Raw genomic sequence first — 17,473 nt, 5'->3', positions numbered from 1 at the left:
GAGCCCAACAAGGGTTAGGGTTATGAGGGAAAAGTGTATGGAAGTGTCAGAAAATGAATGAATGTGTTAGTTTGAGAAAATGCAGCAGAACAGTGTTTACAGTGTGAGCTCCACAATAAGGCCCTACTCTCAGAAGATGACTTACAGCCTGATTAGATTCGTAACACTTCATGGAAAGGCAGCCTAGCGAATAATGGGGCATTCAAAGCAGAGGCCAAAAAGTCAATACCACCGCACACATAGCAGCGCTGCCTCCTCTTAATGCCCCCGGCCCTCCCCAAGAAGCCTTACAACTCAGAGAAACTGATATCTCCACGCTGCATTCCTTGTTATTCAGGCCTGTGTTTGTCATCACTCTCTGTACATGCAGTGTTTGTGTTCAACTTTAACCGATCCCTCATGAACATGCAGTGGAGGAAAGTGAAGACTGTCTGTCTCTTTCTGTGAATCCTGCACAAAATTAAACATGCCGAACCATGTCCTGAACACCCCAACAGGAAACCAGGGTTTGAGGGTCAATTGTCGGGGCCACGGCTGACGAGTTTAGCAGCGTGGGGTGTATTGGTTGCATAAGGGCTGTTCCCTCTAGGTAAACAAACAACATTTAGAGCTGAGAGCGAGCCTGCTGGGCTCTGTTGACACGGCTAGATAAGCAGGAAGAAGGACCAGTGTCCAGGTTCAGAAATTCCCGGTACATCCCTTTTGGGAATATTCAAACAACATAAGGGATGTCCATTTCATGGCTAGTAAAATAACAGTACAGAAACCCCTTCATTTTCAGAAAATAAGGTAGCGCAACACCAACTTGCTTTGAATGTCTAGGAAAGATCTTAAAATCCATGCACATAACTTCAGCCTACCCAGCTTGAGTTGATTCCCTGACTTAAGAGTGTAGTGCAGGACGGGGCAGTCTTTCTCGTGCTGCAAATGTTCATAAATGGTTTGGAATGCAGTCTGCACCAGCTCAGCGATGTTGAACTCCAACAGAAATGTTTTATATTGAACTAAAATTAACTTGTTACACACACGGTCCTTTGACTGAAAGGCAAAGCACCTGATTTACCTCTGGGGAAACTCAATCTAATTGAAGCAGACGTGCATGCCAGAGACCTGTGGTGGGGGTTTGCATGGTCCTAAACCAGCACTTTTTTATAAAATCTTCAGTAAACACAGTAACATAGAGAGGGTTAAGGAGCAGGATCTGACAGACTGTATTAGAGAGATTTTTATTTATAGTAACTTTTAGTTGAATCAAGACTGTATTGAGTAAACAGATGTATTCTTCAAGGATTATTTTATCCCTAAATGTGAGGTTTGTGAGAGTTTTTCAGCTAACCTACATTCTTTAATTGTAACCGTTTGGTTTTTCATTACATTATGAGTAAAAATACACACACTCTGCTCTACCATTGCACACAGAATCTTTGTCCCCCATTTGGGTCAAGGAGATGCTCGAGCAGCCTATGTTTATTCCAGTGACTAAAAATATAGCTTATCCCTGCAAACAGAGCCTGCCACTGAGAGGCCAAAACTGAAACATGGACAGGCGCGAAGACTAACACTCAGGCACAACTTCTTAACCATCTTATAACTCCCAGTCCCAACGAGCCAAAGGTCTCCTGAAAGAGACGTACATCATCTATCATCTACAATTTGGAGTCACTTCCAAAAATAAATAGAACTGAGAGCGGTTTCCCAGAGTGAGGGAAACAACAGAATATAGCTCATGGAATCTGCCCCATTGTTCGAAGCCAACGCCAAAGTGTAAATGGCACATTTCCCAGCAGCGGTAAACATAGAGGACTGGACAATACATTCAGTAGAAATAGGGCAACGAGCTCCCTTGTGTCATTGTCCAACTATGGATTTCAAACAAACTCAAATACAAATGTGGTTGTTGATTTTGTCCCAAAAAGAAAAACATTACAGAGAGAGAAATAGATTTTCTGTGTAGCATTTCATCAGATAATCTAGGAATGGTTGAAATGCAGCTACATGCCTTAGTGACATTGTAGCAGAGATAGGACGCCTTGAGAGCCAAATGCATCCAGTTTACAGGAAACGTGTTAAGGTGAGATAATAGACAAAACCAGCAAGCCAGCTAAACTCCCATTTACCAACAGTGCTCAAGGTAACCTCTAACCTTTTCCGACAACAGACTATTCTGAGCTTTCGCTTGTGACCGTCCCTTCTGGGCTGAGGCAGGCTGGGTTCTCACACAGGGTCTGCCATTCATCTAGGAAACCTTAGCCCTCTGTTCACCGGGCCAAGGTCTACCCTGGCCCGTATATTTACAGACCTTTTTCCTATTTACAGACATAAAACCTGCTTTCTCCTCAGATACCGGCCTTGAAAGAAGTCATTGCTTAGAGAAAAACATTTAGACTCATCTAATCGCAAAGGTACAAAACTATTAAAAATGTAGCAACAATGAGAAAGCAGTGGTAGTGTGCTTTCTTTCTCAGGGCAAGCAGAGGCCTGCAGCCCAATATAATAAAAGGAGTGATCTGCCATAAGTAGATTTCTGTTGGATGATGTATAAACCATGTGCAAAGTCTATTCAGCAAGGCTGCTAGGCAACCTGCTTATCTAAATATTGTAAAACAAGAGCAGAGACACGGGGAGACTACTGAGCGCTTGGCAGCAGTTCCAGTAGCTGTGACTAACTAAGAGAGTAATCGTAAACCTGGCATGTTGAGTGTTGTGGCGACAGTCCCGCGTTCTGGATTGAAGTGGACAGCAGCTCTACCACATTTCACCTTATCAGCAGGACACGACTGCACTTAAGACAAGTTAACTTGACACTTTCTTTTTTAAAGAAAAGTACATGCTTTGAAGTTGGATTGTAGATAGGCTACTTATCCATGGTCAGTTTATTACCTACAGTTAACAGTGGACACCTTAAAGAAAGGCCCACCTGAAACATATGGTTTGATTTAAGTATAAGCTATATAATGAATATGTTCACCACTTTCCGAAAGGGAGTCGAGACAATTATCTTAGCATTTTGTGCCTGGCTGTCGAAGGGGTTAGTTTAGGGTTTTAAAAAGGGTTAGTTTCATTAAAGTCACACAACCGCCATCAACTCCAGTATTCTGCAAAGTCAAATTGTTGTTTTTACATTGTAGTCTGGTAGCGTTGAAGAAAGCAAATCCTGCTGCTGCTAGCCAAGGAATGACCTTGCTTTGCCCTCGGTCCATTCTCCTGTCTGTTTCTCCAAACTGGGCGTGAGCTGACCACCATCTACTGTGGGCAATACACCGACTACAATAAGTAGCTCACGCAACCTCACTTCAAACAATCCAAAAAATCCCTTTGAATACTTTTGTGAGAATAGGTTGCTGCAGTTTGATTTTTTAAAGGATTTATAGGGGTGCTGGTGTGGGTCAGGGTCTCAGCAATTCCCAACCCAAAAAAGACCATGGGCAAGAACTGATAGGTCAGCTCCGGCTGCTGTACTCCTCCTACATGTTTCCATTGCCCGTACGGTTAGTTGACAGTGACAACCTGAACCTGTTTTGATGGAGGCTACTTTAGTCCTCATTGGTTTGTTTTCTGGATGTCTCAGATGTTCCTATTGCAAACAGAGCTTGGACGAGGTGTTTGTGGGTCTTTTCTTTGCAGGATATGAGCTTACTCCTAAACTCCCCCCGGGCGTCCAGAACAATCAGGGGGAGAGAGCACACGTTCGAGATGACAGAAAAAACGGCCTGCACCTGTCATTCACACATTCTTCGGCTCTTTTGTTTAACACCTCCCATTCCTGTCCTGTCACCAGGGTTAGAGGTCGTAGAACTCATGGTGCATTGGTCCCTGTGTGAATGCGCGTGGGTCCTGCATTTAATTCGACAACAAACAAACCTGCATAAAGACTGCCGAGTCTGTTACAGAGTAAGGAATGGACTTCTGAGAGGCAACTTGGCATTCATCCCCTCATAAAGTTAATACCCCGGGTTAGGATGCTGTATACTTATCTTGTTCTCTGACTTTACCAGGGGTGAAGTTTGTAAATCAGACACAGGGCTGCATACTGCCCGATCGTTTACTATTCTGCCTCTTGTGAGAATCTATAAAGTCTTATATTCAATTCACACTGTGTATTGCCTTGCGGGCAAAGTTAATCTATCTTCTGTACAGCGCCTGGTGATTCAGATGATCGAAAGGGTGTGAGAAATCATGGAGAGGAAGCTGGGATGTTGATGTAGATGCTATTTGCACTTTAATGTAGACACCTTAGTGAAGTACATTAATAAGGACATGGCCTGAAAAGGGTTTCAAACTTTTTCTCTCTACTTCACCCCTCCCCCCCCGGCAGCAGTTGTCAGTGTCCATTCCTCACTTCTAATGTGCTGACATTGGCAAACAAGTTCAGGGGTCGTCTTTCACAGCAAGAAACGTAAGGCACGAAGGAGCCGGACTGAATGACCCAGGAACCAGGGCAGCGTGTTGCCAAGGAAAAGAGGAGAGCTAAATCACTCAAAGACCAAACTGCCGGGCATCTACATGCCTGGCAGGGAAAAAAAGGCTGGCAAGGATAGAGATGAACAGAGGGACTCCTGAGCTCACTGTCACCTGATTTACCTCTGAAAGGCCTGCATGGATAAAACGCTAACAAGCTGTTTAATGGATGTAAGAGAACGTAGGAGAAAAATGACAGAAAAGCAATGAGGAAAGAGGAGGAGAGATTCTAATTGATGTAGAGGCAGCACATTGTAATTCAATTCATTATTCTTCATTATTTTTCGGTGAGTAATGGGTCTATTTTGTTGTGAATAATTCCTTTTGAACTTCATTTAAAACTAAAAATAAAGTTTTCTTCAGGAAACCTCAAGGTGAGGAAAACAGTCCAAAAGCTAAACCAGGACATCACTGTACAGTCCCGTGATACGACAGATATGAAAGTAAAGTGGTGCATCCCATCAGATGCTCCCCTTTACATTATGTTGTATATTAGGTCAAACAGAGTTTCTCTTTCCTGCAACAATGACATGTCACTTTTAGTCAATTGTGATTAGTAAACATCCTTCCAATTAACTCTTTCATGTTGTACTGCATCACCTGAGAAGAGCGTGATTGGCAGTTCTGAGTCATCAGAGTGATGCACACTCCTAAAACCACAAGAACCAGATGGTCCGGTTTGCATTTTCCTAAGCTTATGCCTCAGAGGCGTCAGCGTGTGCCACTGTTGGATGTTTGTTTTGTTTTTAAATGTAGGAGTAAAATACAAAAGTTAAGCTTGATGCAGCCAATACTCGTGTCTTCAGCTGGAAGGAATGGATGGGGTTATTTTGACTGATCCACCCAAACACACTGATCTAACTGAGAAGATTTTCCCTTTTTGCTGCAGCCGACAACACTTTCTTGTCATACATAAAAGAGTGGGAATAGAAAAAAATGGTTACCTAGTTGACAAGAATGTTCTGTGTTGACTCACGGTCATATGCATTACAAAGCCTGTGAAATGCACCCTATTCTGAAGCCTGTGATGGAGCAGAACAATGCAGAGTATTGTCAGATCAACAGGCAGACTTCATTCAACGAGAACTCTCTTTGGTGCCTCCACACAGGGGAGCCTGGCCAATCAGAGCCGCGGCGGGGAGGAGTTTGGGACATGTATACGAGGTCCGGGGTGACCTCCTTCAACAGCTGCCCTAATCCAGAACTAGAGACAGTTTCCCCTCTCCATTGGCACTGGATTAGACTGGATCGCGCAAGGTCGTTCAGCCACCCTTCAGCAAGGACAGTTTTTCCCATGCTTCTTTCCAACTAGCGATTTAACATGGCCTTAAGAGAATTAATTCCCTGTAGATGCCAAATTGTTCACCCCCGCTGCAACAAACTGATTCTTTACGAGATGTCAGATAATAGGGCCTACCTCACCACCGGTTCCAGCAGAACTCTTGAGCGTTGGCAGTCTTGAATGTTACTTCAGATGCCCTCCCTGTAATCCGCCTACAAACTCACCGCAGAGAAGAAGCGCCCTGTGATTTCTGTGAGGAGAGTATTGTCTTGTCCTGCCATTCTCCCTTCTCCCACAAATGCTGCAGCTTTCAGCAGAAATGCTGGGAACTTCCGGCCCCCTTACTGCTCGGCTGAACAGTCACGGTCTATCTGAGACACTACTCCAACGACAGGGTCAATAAATGTCCTTTTATAGGGGTAAGCCTGACCAAACAGAAGTCCCTGTCCTTCCTTAAATCCTCCCCTTTCCTCAGCAGAAGAACACATGGGGATATTTCAGGTCAGATAAGACTTTGGACGAGAGTGAACATGTGCAGGGAAGGCTGAAGACAGGATCAGGGTGTTTACCACATAAACAGGCCGGCCTTGTCCAGCACACCAGCTGTCGGAGCAGGCACAATGGGGTCACTTATCCAAACAACAGAAATGAATTAACCTATTAGGGTGTAATTGTGCTTAATAACCCTAAACATTCATTGTCCAAACATTATCTCATGTCCGATCATTCATGGCCATACTTGTTTAAAAATGAAGACACGTTCTGCCTTTTAAAAATAAACTCTCTGCCATCTGAGAGCTTCCAAAATAACATTTACTATGAGTTTCTGACCTGCTCGTCAACCACCAGCAGCAGAGGTTTGTAACTTCATTTTGAGTTAGAACCCACCATCCCCCCGAAATCCTCCCCTGCTGACATGACAAACGATGCCAGAGTCTAATCCAAGGGCCGGGTTACAGGGTGAGTGGGGGATCAGTGGATGGCCCAAGGAGACACACAGGAAACAAACTTCCGGATGGTGCTCTGGAGGAAGTGACGGTGCAGACGGCAGGATCTCCAGGCTTAGAAGTGCAGAGTAGCCTGGTGGAGATGTACGGGCCCAAGGAGGAAGGGGTGGGGGGATTATGATTTAAGAGGCCATCGCTAGGGATCCTTGGTGAAGGGACGGATTAATATTTCTTGATAACAACATAGTTTTATGTTTGGAATGGAGGGAGGCAACTGTGATGCAGCTTTTCAGAGTCCAAAAAAAAGTGTTTCTCCTCGAGGCAGAGTTACATTTCCAGGTGTCTGATGTGTTTACATGCGTCTTTGTGGGGCTATAGGGTAGAGTAGAGTCATACTATATGTCCTTGCAGCACTGACATTGTGATGTGTGCTTGCGCAATAGTAAGATAGGACTTGCAAATGAAGGCAAATTCACACAAGCAAGTCATGCTTCAGCTTCTATGCTGCTGATACATGGAGAGATCACCTTTCCATGACTTACTTAAAAGAAAAGTTTGTCCCATATATATTTTCCTCCGATTTAAAGGTTCTTAGAAACACAGTTTGTTGCTAGTGTGTGCCATACAGGCTCCACATACACAGCAAACCACCAATCACAATCCTTCTTGATTAATTATCAAAATAATCAAAGCAAGCTGCAATTGCAGCCGATTCAATTTAAAGATACGATGGCCAAAATACATTGTCATTATTTCAAATATCATGCAGGCCTCGTGTAAAGCTCATTTACGTTGTTTACTGACAGCTCACTTATTCAACTATATTCAAAAACATGACTCATTAATCCTCAGAGTATTTGAGCGTTTGACCATCCCATAAGTCAGGGGTTTTCAACTGGTTTTGTCCCAGGGACCACCATTCGGACTAGAAAGCAATCCGCGGCCCACTGATGTGCCTGCGCGTGCGCGTGTGTATTTGGTGTTACATGCATAGCTCAATGCATGAAACATGAAAGAGAGGCCACGCAGATTTTATAATAATAAAAGTAGATTTATTAAATTAAATTAAATTAAAGATTATTTTAAAGAAAGAATAAAGAATAATAAAGTGTTGTGCAATTCAGTATTGGGAAAAGTAACTAAAAATGTCATGCAAAGTCAGTCTAGGTGTGTGACAAAACAACAACGGAGAACAAAAATCCAACAACACCGGAGAACCAAAATCCAACAAATGAAGACCAAGGCAGCCTCAACTGCTGGCTGGTCAGGGCTTTTATAACCCAGCCAGGACAGACCTGTCACCAATCACCTGCTGTAGAGACAGAGAGATTGAGAAAAGCAGAGAGAGATTGAGAAAAGCAGGGAGAGAGAACAGGCTTACCATTAACACAGGGCGGGGCCTAAACCCGCCAGGGTCGTAACAGTGAAAACATGGGAGAATTAGGCCTACCTGTCAGTGTGATATCTGGGCGTGGTGAAGTCCACACAGCCTGTCTATTCGTGGCGAAATGGTAGACAGAGACAGTCTCATGTCATTCTCTGGATCAAGCCTAGCCCTGTACTTATTCTTTAAGTACGCCAGTGTAGAAAAACCACTCTCACACAGGTATGTGGTTGGAAAGGGCAAAAGACACCTCATTGCTTTTGCAGCAAGCTGTGGAAATTCTGTCTGGCAACTTATCCAGAATTTAACAAGGGGCTGTGTGTCGTACATATGCCTCCTGACAGAGTCTGTGGACATCTCAATCAGCTTATCCTCTTCCACAGCCGTCAGACTTGACCCTACTGATGCATCGTCACTGAATGGGAGCAGGATCCACTTGCTGTCACGGCGCCACTCTTCCGAATCAGTGAAGTACTTTGCGAATTGACGCACAAGCTTCCTCAAATGCTCACATATAGTGTCGTTGATGTCAGTGCTGTCAGGGTATTCCTCAACTGAAGGAAACATCGCCAAGTTATTGCTCTCCACTCGTTCGATCCACTTTGACATTTTTTTCACAAATGCGTCGAGCTTCTCGTAGAGCTGCATGACGTTTGCATCTCTCCCTTGCATGGAGCTGTTCAACTTGTTCAGCTCTGCAAAAACATCTGTGAGGTACGCCAGCTTAGTTAACCAGTAACTATCGTTGAAATTGGAAGCCAGATCAGAATGCTTCTCGCACAAGAACTCGTAGATAGCTCCGCGTAGTTCAAACACACGGGCGAGCACAGCGCCGCGAGACAGCCAACGCACCTCTGAATGATAAAGGAGAGAGCTGTGTTCACTTCCCAAGTCATGGCATAGGGATGAAAACAGGCGTGTATTCAATGCGTTTCGTTTTATGAAGTTGACCGTCTTGACAACGACATCAAACACACCACTGAGCTCAACACTGAGATCTTTGGAGGCGAGAGCCTCTCTATGAATCAGGCAGTGTGTCCAAATTACCCCCGGAGCCACCCTCCTTACATGCGCAAACAGTCCAGTCTTGCTGCCACTCATGGCTCGGGCCCCATCGCTGCATAATGCAACGCACCTCTGCCACGAGATATTGTGCTCCGTGAAAAAATCGTCCAGTGCTTTAAATATTTCTACACCGGTAGTTCGCCCGGGCAGTGGTTTGCAAAAAAGAAATTCCTCGCACATAGTGCCACTGTCCTCGTATCGCACAAATGTTAACAGTTGCGCATCATTAGTAACATCTGTCGTCTCGTCGATTTGAAGGGAAAACAGAACTGTCTGAAGTTTTGCCATCAGCTGGTCTTTGACATCATTTGCCATTTCCCCAATTCGTCTTCCGATTGTGTTGTCTGACAACGGAATAGTTTTTAATTTGTTGGCACATTCTTCGCTTACCATAGCTCTGCACATATCTATGGCTGCTGGCAATATAAGCTGCTCTGCAATGGTATGGGGCTTCTTACTTTTTGCAACCCTGAGAGCGACCAGATACGATGCTTTCAGTGCGTTTTCATTTATTTTTGCACTCTTCCTCATGGTAGCCTGCTGTCCTTTGAAATCACGCAACATCTGTTGCATGTACTCAACGGGTTTGGCCTTCAAGTGGACGTGATGCGTCTCCATATGCCGCGTAAGTTTCGACGGCTTCATAGCTTCATTACAGAGAATTGTTGAACATACGAAACACAGTGGTACCTCCTCTCCTGCTCTGTCTGTCGTCACTGTGAATCCATATTTAACATATTCCTCATTGTATTTTCTTTTTCGTCTTTTTTGCGAAGTTGACGCTTCGGAAGCCTGTCCTTGCCCTATCGTGGCGGCCTGTCCCTCTGTCGTGGCAGCCTGACCCTCTGTCATGGCAGCCTGTCCCTCTGGCACTTTCCTCACTACAAAACGATCCATTGGTGCTAGATATATAGCTAGACTAGTACATATGTAACAAATGTTTGCTGTACTACAACCTATCTTAAAATACTCTCGTCGGCTATGCTTATAAATGTGTGTCAACTTTGCTCGCAAGACTGTACGTAATGAATAATAAGTGAGGTTAGCGACGCAACTCATTACCATTAGCGAATCACAGGCTACCATAGACTGGATAGGCGCAAGGCTACATTCTGTCAGCTTGAATTTCCTTTATATTATTTTAAACATATTTTTCACGATATGTAACGGTATTCTGGAAATGTGTTGAAATATCAAAGCGAATTTATATTAAAAAAAAACAATGGTGAACTGATCAACATAGGCTCTTGTCACGGACCACATGCAATGCCGCCGCGGACCACCAGGGGTCCGCGGACCACCGGTTGAAAACCCCTGCCATAAGTTATAATTCCCCTAATAGCATTGAGCAATGATCAGCACAGTGAGCATCAGGTTCCAGCTATTGTGGGCCAGGAAGCTAACCCCGCCTTTAATCTCTGCAGAGGAAAGGTTTTTCAAATGCCAACGTCTGCACAGGTACACATAATTGTGTTTTGGCATATCACTTTAACCTCATTACAGCGTCCTTGTGGCAAACCACAGAGAATAAAAGTCAGATGAAAAGTGTGAGTGAAGCAATATGAGCACTAAACCACAGCGATGTTAGTAGGCGTACAGCACTAAAAGTAAGAAAGAATTTAAATACAAGTTGTGTAAAAAAGTCATTAAAATGTGTTTTTCAAAGATGAACCCTTATATTGGTAACATGTCCCAGGGCATAAAAGCCATTCAAGTACAAGCGTCAAAATTGCTTCCTCTCAACACGCAAACAAACTTTTCCATTGTCAACTCCTCTGTCGGATGGACATCCTGCCTTGTCCTTGGCAAAAGACCCAGTTTTGATCTATCTTGTTAGGGAAATCCATGGTTTGCTCCCTTCTGTATGCCCATTGATGTGAGCTAACAGGGCAAACAGTGAGACAACATCCTATTGTAGTTTCCACTCCTCACGTTGAAAAGCCCAAATGAGTGGAAGACACGCTTTAGGAGGGAGCGAAAACCAAAGGGACCATTGTCTTTTCCTGCTGTCCTGCCTTCTCTGTCTGTGTTATGTTGCTGGTGGACAGATAGAGATGTAGAATGGAGAAGTTAACACGTCTGCATTAACCAACAGGCGCTGTCATCAGATGAGCACCAGCTGGCAGAGAAAGGTGAAACTGCTGCACCCAGGAAGACAGGGTGGCACGACGTGCTAAACTAACCGCTTCAGGCTATATAAATGACATCTGTTTGAGCAAATTATTTGTCAAACACTGTCTGTGGTTTAGTTTTCAGCAGGAGGTAAACATATAGGAATATTATGATATCAAAGACTCTCAAACTTCAGCCATTAAAAGCCATCACATTTGAACTATACAAAAGCATAAGTACTAAAATGAAGTTGTTGGAAAGATCCAAAGCAGCTTATCCTATACATCTCAGAAGCTTTAAATAGACTGTGGGGACTAAAGCAAACCATCTGTCCCAAGAAGCCGATAAAAGCTAAACAAAGTTTTAATACAGGAAAAGCAGATGCAGAAGAAATTCAACATGTGGAGATCAAACCAGTAGCTATTTGAGCCCCAGTTAGCTTCCTCCAGTAAAAATTGGAGCAACAAATGGGCTGTGGAACATTTGACTTCCGTTTGGTTATTGCCTTACTAACCACAGCAAAGACTTGGGAAAATATATAAAGAAAGTAGGCTCTATTTCCCCCACAACTACAGGTACTAAGTGGTTGCAAAACTCAACATTGAGGGTCAAATTTCTGTCAGTTATAGCCTATGAGCTAACAAGCTACAACAACTGCGTATAACAGAGGTGGTAGAAGTAATCACATATTGTACTTAAGTACAAGTAGAAATAGGAAATAGGAATACTCTGTTACAAGTAAAAGTCCTGCATTCAAATGTTACTCAAGTAAAAGTACTGGCATCAAAATATACCAAAGTACCAAAAGTACTCATTGTGCAGATTGGATGAATATGACATGTTTTGATTATAATGACTGATTGTATTAAAGTGTTTATCAAGCTGGTAAAGGGATAGTTAGTTTAACTGCATGCAGCAGGGATGTGAATACAAAAAAATAAAATACTCTATAAGTGTTGAATATTTCACATCATTAATCCAAATCTGTAAAGCAACTAAAGGTATTAAATACATATAGTGGAGTAAAAGTACACTATTAACTACTGAATTGTAGTGGGGTAGAATGTACTTGCTGTATGTTAATGAAATAGCGACACTACTATCTAAAATATATTTTAAAACGAAGTTAAATGAATCATTTTAACCTACTCTCTTTACATTACTGACTTTTCCCAATCATGTAACTTCATTTCCAGACATTTAAGCGATAATTAAGTTATAAAACTACCTAAAAACACTGTAAAGTACTGAAAACATACTGCAATGCACAGTGGCGTGGTCTGGTTCACTCTGCCCTCAGAAAGCTGTCGGCGGCGGGGTGATAGCGAGGCAACCGAGCTTCGTAACTTTCTCCAGTTAACTTTGTATCAGTATTAAATCAAAATAGATAACCTACCTTGTTCCGGCCATTTTTCCTTCACATTGTAAGCAAGGCGTAGGCAAAAGGAAACGATATTTAAGCTGGTTTCGGATTGAAGGTAGTTTTCTGTGCGAATAGTACGGTCGTCCGAGGAGTGAGTACGGGACAGTCCTCCGTGGTGAATCCGATATGGAGTCTCCGCCCCCGCATGTGAGTCATAGGTTGGGATGGGGGTCACACAGTCTGCACCCCCTCCACCTCCCTGTATCACCCACCACTAGCTGGCTGGAAATAATAATGGGCCAAACCATAACAAAAACATTTTAGTGGCTCAGTTGGCAAAACAGTTCAGTCGTAAAATGTTAAAGAGTCTGTGACCACAACTATCACATCACGTTCTGACGGAACACTAACAGTTATTGTTGTTGTTCAAGCAATACATTTAGCGTCTATACTGTCTTTCTGTTCATTAAAATAACTGCACAATTGTTCTGTTTCGTTTGACAGTTTCTTTATTATGGTTGTTTTTAAGTCGTAAAATGTGCTTATCAAATAGTTATCGGACCAGATTTGAGCCGTTAGCCTAAACCACAATTTGAAAAGTAGCCTAGCATAACACTGCGGTTGCTAAGCGACAAACCATTAGGCCTAGGTGGGATTCTTGTTCATTATTTAAATAGCATTGTAGCGGTCAGGACCGGCCCTGTGCTGCCATAGGCAATAGTTTACCTTGACAACTCTCTTAAATGAGCTACCGTCCTTTTTTCTATAAGTATAAATTAAAAACTGTCCATAATGATCCATGACATCCACCGCCATCTCAGAAAGGCATTCAAAAAATATCAGGCCATTCTGATGTACAGTTTCAAAACAAAAGACCTTGAAATCCCTCATGTGAGCTATCGTCCCTCTGATTTTAGATGAGTGCAACTAACTCTTAATTGTATTATAACTAACTCTGTGCACACTTGTAATTACAAGTACTGTGTTGTAATGTAAGAAGCCTGTGGACTTAGCAGACAGAGACCCCTGCTGGACAGGAACACAAACCACCGTGCACTTTCAGAATAAAAGTCGGTTCATATTTATGTTCAAACACTTTATTCACATTGACTATCAGCGCTCAGGTCTATGGAAACTTTGCTAGAAAGAAAAAAATCAAAGAAGCTAACAAAGGCAGATAGCTAAAATTCACATCAATAATTATTACACTGTTGTGTTGTTCCTCTGGCACAGAGTAAACTATTTATCCATTCAATGCATCTCATCACAGTGAACCCTTTAAGTGCTTTTCCGATGTAAATAAGGAAAGGACATACGAGTTGCGGGCAATTTCTCAAGCTACATTTCACCCTTCAAGTTTATATACCCATATCATACAAGGAGGTCTGCCTCTTCAGTATTATAAAAAATATTGTAAACATTTATATTAATTGCACAACATACATTCAAATACATACTGTACTGTACAGCAAGATTTTACTTCTGAACTGTTATCCTGTAGCACCATATAGAGCAAGCGGAACAAAACTATTTGGATACTTCTACAGTGTGATAACTTACAATACAAAGGAGTAAAATGGTTCCCATTAACGACACCTGCCAGTGGTCAAATATTCCGGACGTTTGGGTTGTATCATTGTGAGAAGTGGTGGGATCTACAGGCCTGTCCAAGAAGTGGCTCACACTGGGTGTGTTTGGATCAAGGCAGACAATCTCACAGCTTTGAGGAAGATAATGCTTCATAAACAACATTCATCAGCATTAAAATCGACTATAATAAAAAGGTTACGACGAAAGAGAGTCTTGTCAGTCGTTTAAACGCCATACCACTTCTATGTGCAGACACATTGGTGCAGAGAAAGAAAATATGTCCTGTTGTTACTCCAAATGTTTAATCTAATCAGCATGTGCCACAGGGACGTCATAAGGGCTGTGACATCTTTGAGTAGCAGCAGAGTTGTAACTCGCGGTGTTTCAACATAGTCCCATATGACATGAAAGAAAGCTGATATATATTATGTACAAGCAGGATGGTTAGACAGAATGGCTTGTGGACTTCAAACTGTCCAACCTGATTCACAGCTTCCTGTTAATGTTAATGTTCTGGACAGCTGAGGGGTAACAGAAGATAATGAGAATGAAATGTGTGCGAACGTGGAATTGAAAAGTCTTTGATATTCCTGTCAGTCTCAGCCTCCTCTGCCTGGGTGAGTAAAACCCAGATGAGAGTAAAGTAGTATCTCAGGTTGTGGTCCATCGAAGTGTGGTCAAGTTCCTCAGGTTTGCCTGCACTCCCCCAATCTCCTTCTTTCAGGAGGAGGCTGATGAGGTGGGTTGTGGCATGCAGGTGGTTAACCAACCCATCCTTCCCAAATCTGCCCTCTGTGTATGGGAGACAAACACTGTGAGTTAAATGTGCTAACTGAGGCATTCACTGGAAACCATGGCTCTAGCTGTGATCTGTTCCTACTAACACTACAAGGAAAAGAAAGAAATGACAAGAACAGGACTAACATAACGGAACAAAACAACATAATGAGACAAAGTCTGCATTGCTGTATTGATTTTGACTGGAGCGGTGGAATGGAAAAGAAGGAGTGCAGCTTTGCAATGCAGAATTACTGTAAGTGTAGGAGTAGAGCATTCGAATGGGAGAGGAGCGCAAGCTGCTGGGTAACCTGACCAAGCTGGAAAAAAATCTGGATGGAGATAGGGGAAGAGTTTGGCTGACTAGGCGGGAACAGATGGGTTATGACAAACTCACAGCGATTTGGAGGAAGGCTTCTTCACTTTTGGCCTCTTTCGACGATGAACTGGCCTGAGGCATGCACAGCACGTACACACGCGCGGGGCAAATGCACGTGCATGGAGACAAACAGGTGTATATACATATATATACACACACAAACACACATACACACACACACACACACACACACATACACACAGCAGAGAAAAGCAATTAGGCTTCATTACATAAGGGAAGAGCAGAAGCTAAAACGCAAGCTTGCATTTCGGCCCACTTTGGCTTCTGCTTCTGCATGCTAACGAGGCTTTGAACACAACAGTAAGGAACCCGTTTAACGTGGTTCAATTTCAGCTCAACATCACAGAATTGTATTTGACAGATGACTCCCACTGAGCATAAAACATAACTAAAGGCCCACTAGGGAGGCCGTAATCTCCCACCGTTCAAGTTGTAACCTGAAATCCATCTGCAGTGTTTGTGAAAGTAATCAACTGCGCTGTGAGAGGAAGAAAAAAAATACCTGTATTCACTGAAGTAGTTTCGCTCTTTTCCGCCTGAAAGGGAGCAGGGGTAACATTAGACTCAGTGTAAAATGACCGGAGACACTATAATCAATCATGTTTGCCTCAGAGGATTCTGACTCACCCTTCTCTGGGTTGCATTGCTTATGTCCCTTGCAGGCCCGTAAGTCCATGAGCTGCTGATGCATTGCATTCAGAGCATTGCGGTCCAGGCTGCTGACAGCGTTTATCAGCTACAGGAACAATAAGGAAAAAATGTCAGTAAGTGCTTTCTGGGAAATCTCTGGAAAAATCGGTACCCCCTGTGGTCATAGGAATGCACTATGAATCATAATGTGGGATCATGTTATAGTTATTATGTTAGCTATGTGTCTGCTTTATTATTCAGAGTGCCTGTACAAAATAAATACCTGGTATGGGTCACTGTTGAGGTCAAAATACTCCAGGAAACCGGTAGCAAATTCACAAAACAGGAAGTTGTGCGTGTCATTGATGGTCCTCAGGCACCAGTAGGTGTTGTTGTTGGCACTGGTGCATGCACAGAATGGACCCACTGAGGGAGGCAGGAACCAGAGTAGGTGAGGAAGGGAGGGGTGAGAGGGGAAAACAACTGGTTATTAAAAAACTGTGCTAATGATTGCCACCATAGCTGCTTTGGAAAATATTAAAAGTTATTTCTCTTCATGGTGTTCCTCACTTGTCCAGAAGGGGGCCGTCTGCCAGTGATGGTTGTCATGGGTGAAGCAGGTGAGGCCAGGCATGCTGCAAGTGTCGTTGTTTTGGAGCCTCTTGAGGAATTTACGTAGTTTTTTCTTGCGCTTCGCCTCCTTTTGCAGCCACTGATTCTTTTGCTTTGATGGCATTCTGATGAGAACAAATCAAATTCAGTAAAGCAAGACTGCATGAGGAAATTCAAATTGAGAAACAATGCCTTTCCTTACTTGACGGAGAGCATGCGCCCTGCATTGAGCCTGTAGGCCTCTTTATTCTTGAAGAGATAACTGTGAAGACAAGAAACAACTGTTGTGTATGTAGTTAGATTCATACGCAGGTGTAAATGCTGCTCTGACTCAGTCTCACCTGGGAGTGTCACACTGACATTCCTCTGGCCGCACCTTCTTCAGGTGACCTTTGACATCCCGCAGGTTCTTGATTTTGGTCTGCAAGGTTTCAATCTAAACACAGCAACGCAAACCTCATTATATAACGCGCTAATCAAAACCTGCAAAACTGGCTTTATGGGCTCGATTTTAATACTATATTAAAAGATACATTTTTAGCCTTGCTTTGACTTAAGGTACTCAATCGTTACATCAGTCTTAATCATGGTTTTCCATACTATAATTCATTTATCGTAGTAACTTCTATTTATTTCACATTTTATATACATTTTTAGACTTGCAGAAAACCCAAACATCATTGTCTATTATTGGTTGACTTGAGGGAGAGTTTGTATCAGCACCTCATGCTCGATGTGCAGTTTGTGGTCTTTCCATGCTTGAAGAGACTTGTAGAGGCCTCCGTCACATTGCACTGTGTCATTCATAAGAATAGAGCACCTGCAGGATAGAAAAAAAAGAAATAGAATGTGT

General features: G+C 43.0%; 3 protein-coding genes across 11 annotated transcripts in view; all 3 read right to left on the bottom strand.

Annotated features, from left to right (window-relative positions):
- arhgap46a (Rho GTPase activating protein 46a) overlaps window positions 1–12,833 on the bottom strand; it is a 36,965-nt gene extending 24,132 nt beyond the window's left edge. For both annotated transcript variants that reach the window (XM_063911159.1, XM_063911160.1), the window contains exon 1: window positions 12,645–12,833. In XM_063911159.1, the coding sequence (XP_063767229.1) occupies window positions 12,645–12,658 (14 nt within the window). In that variant the 5' untranslated portion in view covers window positions 12,659–12,833. The remainder of the gene's footprint in view (window positions 1–12,644) is intronic.
- Window positions 7,578–10,453, bottom strand: LOC134882404 (protein FAM200A-like). The gene is made up of 2 exons (XM_063910060.1): window positions 8,138–10,453; window positions 7,578–7,999 (listed from the first exon to the last, which is right to left on the bottom strand). Exon 1 carries the CDS (start codon window positions 10,220–10,222, stop codon window positions 8,141–8,143), a length of 2,082 nt encoding a protein of 693 aa, XP_063766130.1. The 5' UTR covers window positions 10,223–10,453; the 3' UTR covers window positions 7,578–7,999; window positions 8,138–8,140.
- An 859-nt stretch (window positions 12,834–13,692) lies between the features above and the next one.
- sulf2a (sulfatase 2a) overlaps window positions 13,693–17,473 on the bottom strand; it is a 43,672-nt gene continuing 39,891 nt past the window's right edge. For 7 of the 8 annotated variants that reach the window (XM_063911949.1, XM_063911952.1, XM_063911947.1 and 4 more), the window contains 9 exons: window positions 17,344–17,440; window positions 16,962–17,056; window positions 16,823–16,882; window positions 16,579–16,745; window positions 16,292–16,434; window positions 16,006–16,114; window positions 15,881–15,914; window positions 15,376–15,429; window positions 13,693–14,993 (listed from right to left, as the gene is read on the bottom strand). In XM_063911949.1, coding sequence (XP_063768019.1) covers window positions 14,963–14,993; window positions 15,376–15,429; window positions 15,881–15,914; window positions 16,006–16,114; window positions 16,292–16,434; window positions 16,579–16,745; window positions 16,823–16,882; window positions 16,962–17,056; window positions 17,344–17,440 — 790 coding nt within the window. In that variant the 3' untranslated portion in view covers window positions 13,693–14,962. The remainder of the gene's footprint in view (window positions 14,994–15,375; window positions 15,430–15,880; window positions 15,915–16,005; window positions 16,115–16,291; window positions 16,435–16,578; window positions 16,746–16,822; window positions 16,883–16,961; window positions 17,057–17,343; window positions 17,441–17,473) is intronic. The other variant, XM_063911954.1, reaches the window with a different exon arrangement.

The sequence above is a fragment of the Eleginops maclovinus genome, chromosome 20 (assembly GCF_036324505.1).
Source record: "Eleginops maclovinus isolate JMC-PN-2008 ecotype Puerto Natales chromosome 20, JC_Emac_rtc_rv5, whole genome shotgun sequence".
Taxonomy (NCBI): domain Eukaryota; kingdom Metazoa; phylum Chordata; class Actinopteri; order Perciformes; family Eleginopidae; genus Eleginops; species Eleginops maclovinus.
Note: the sequence above shows the minus strand (reverse complement) of the source record. Positions and strands in the feature narration are given on the sequence as shown.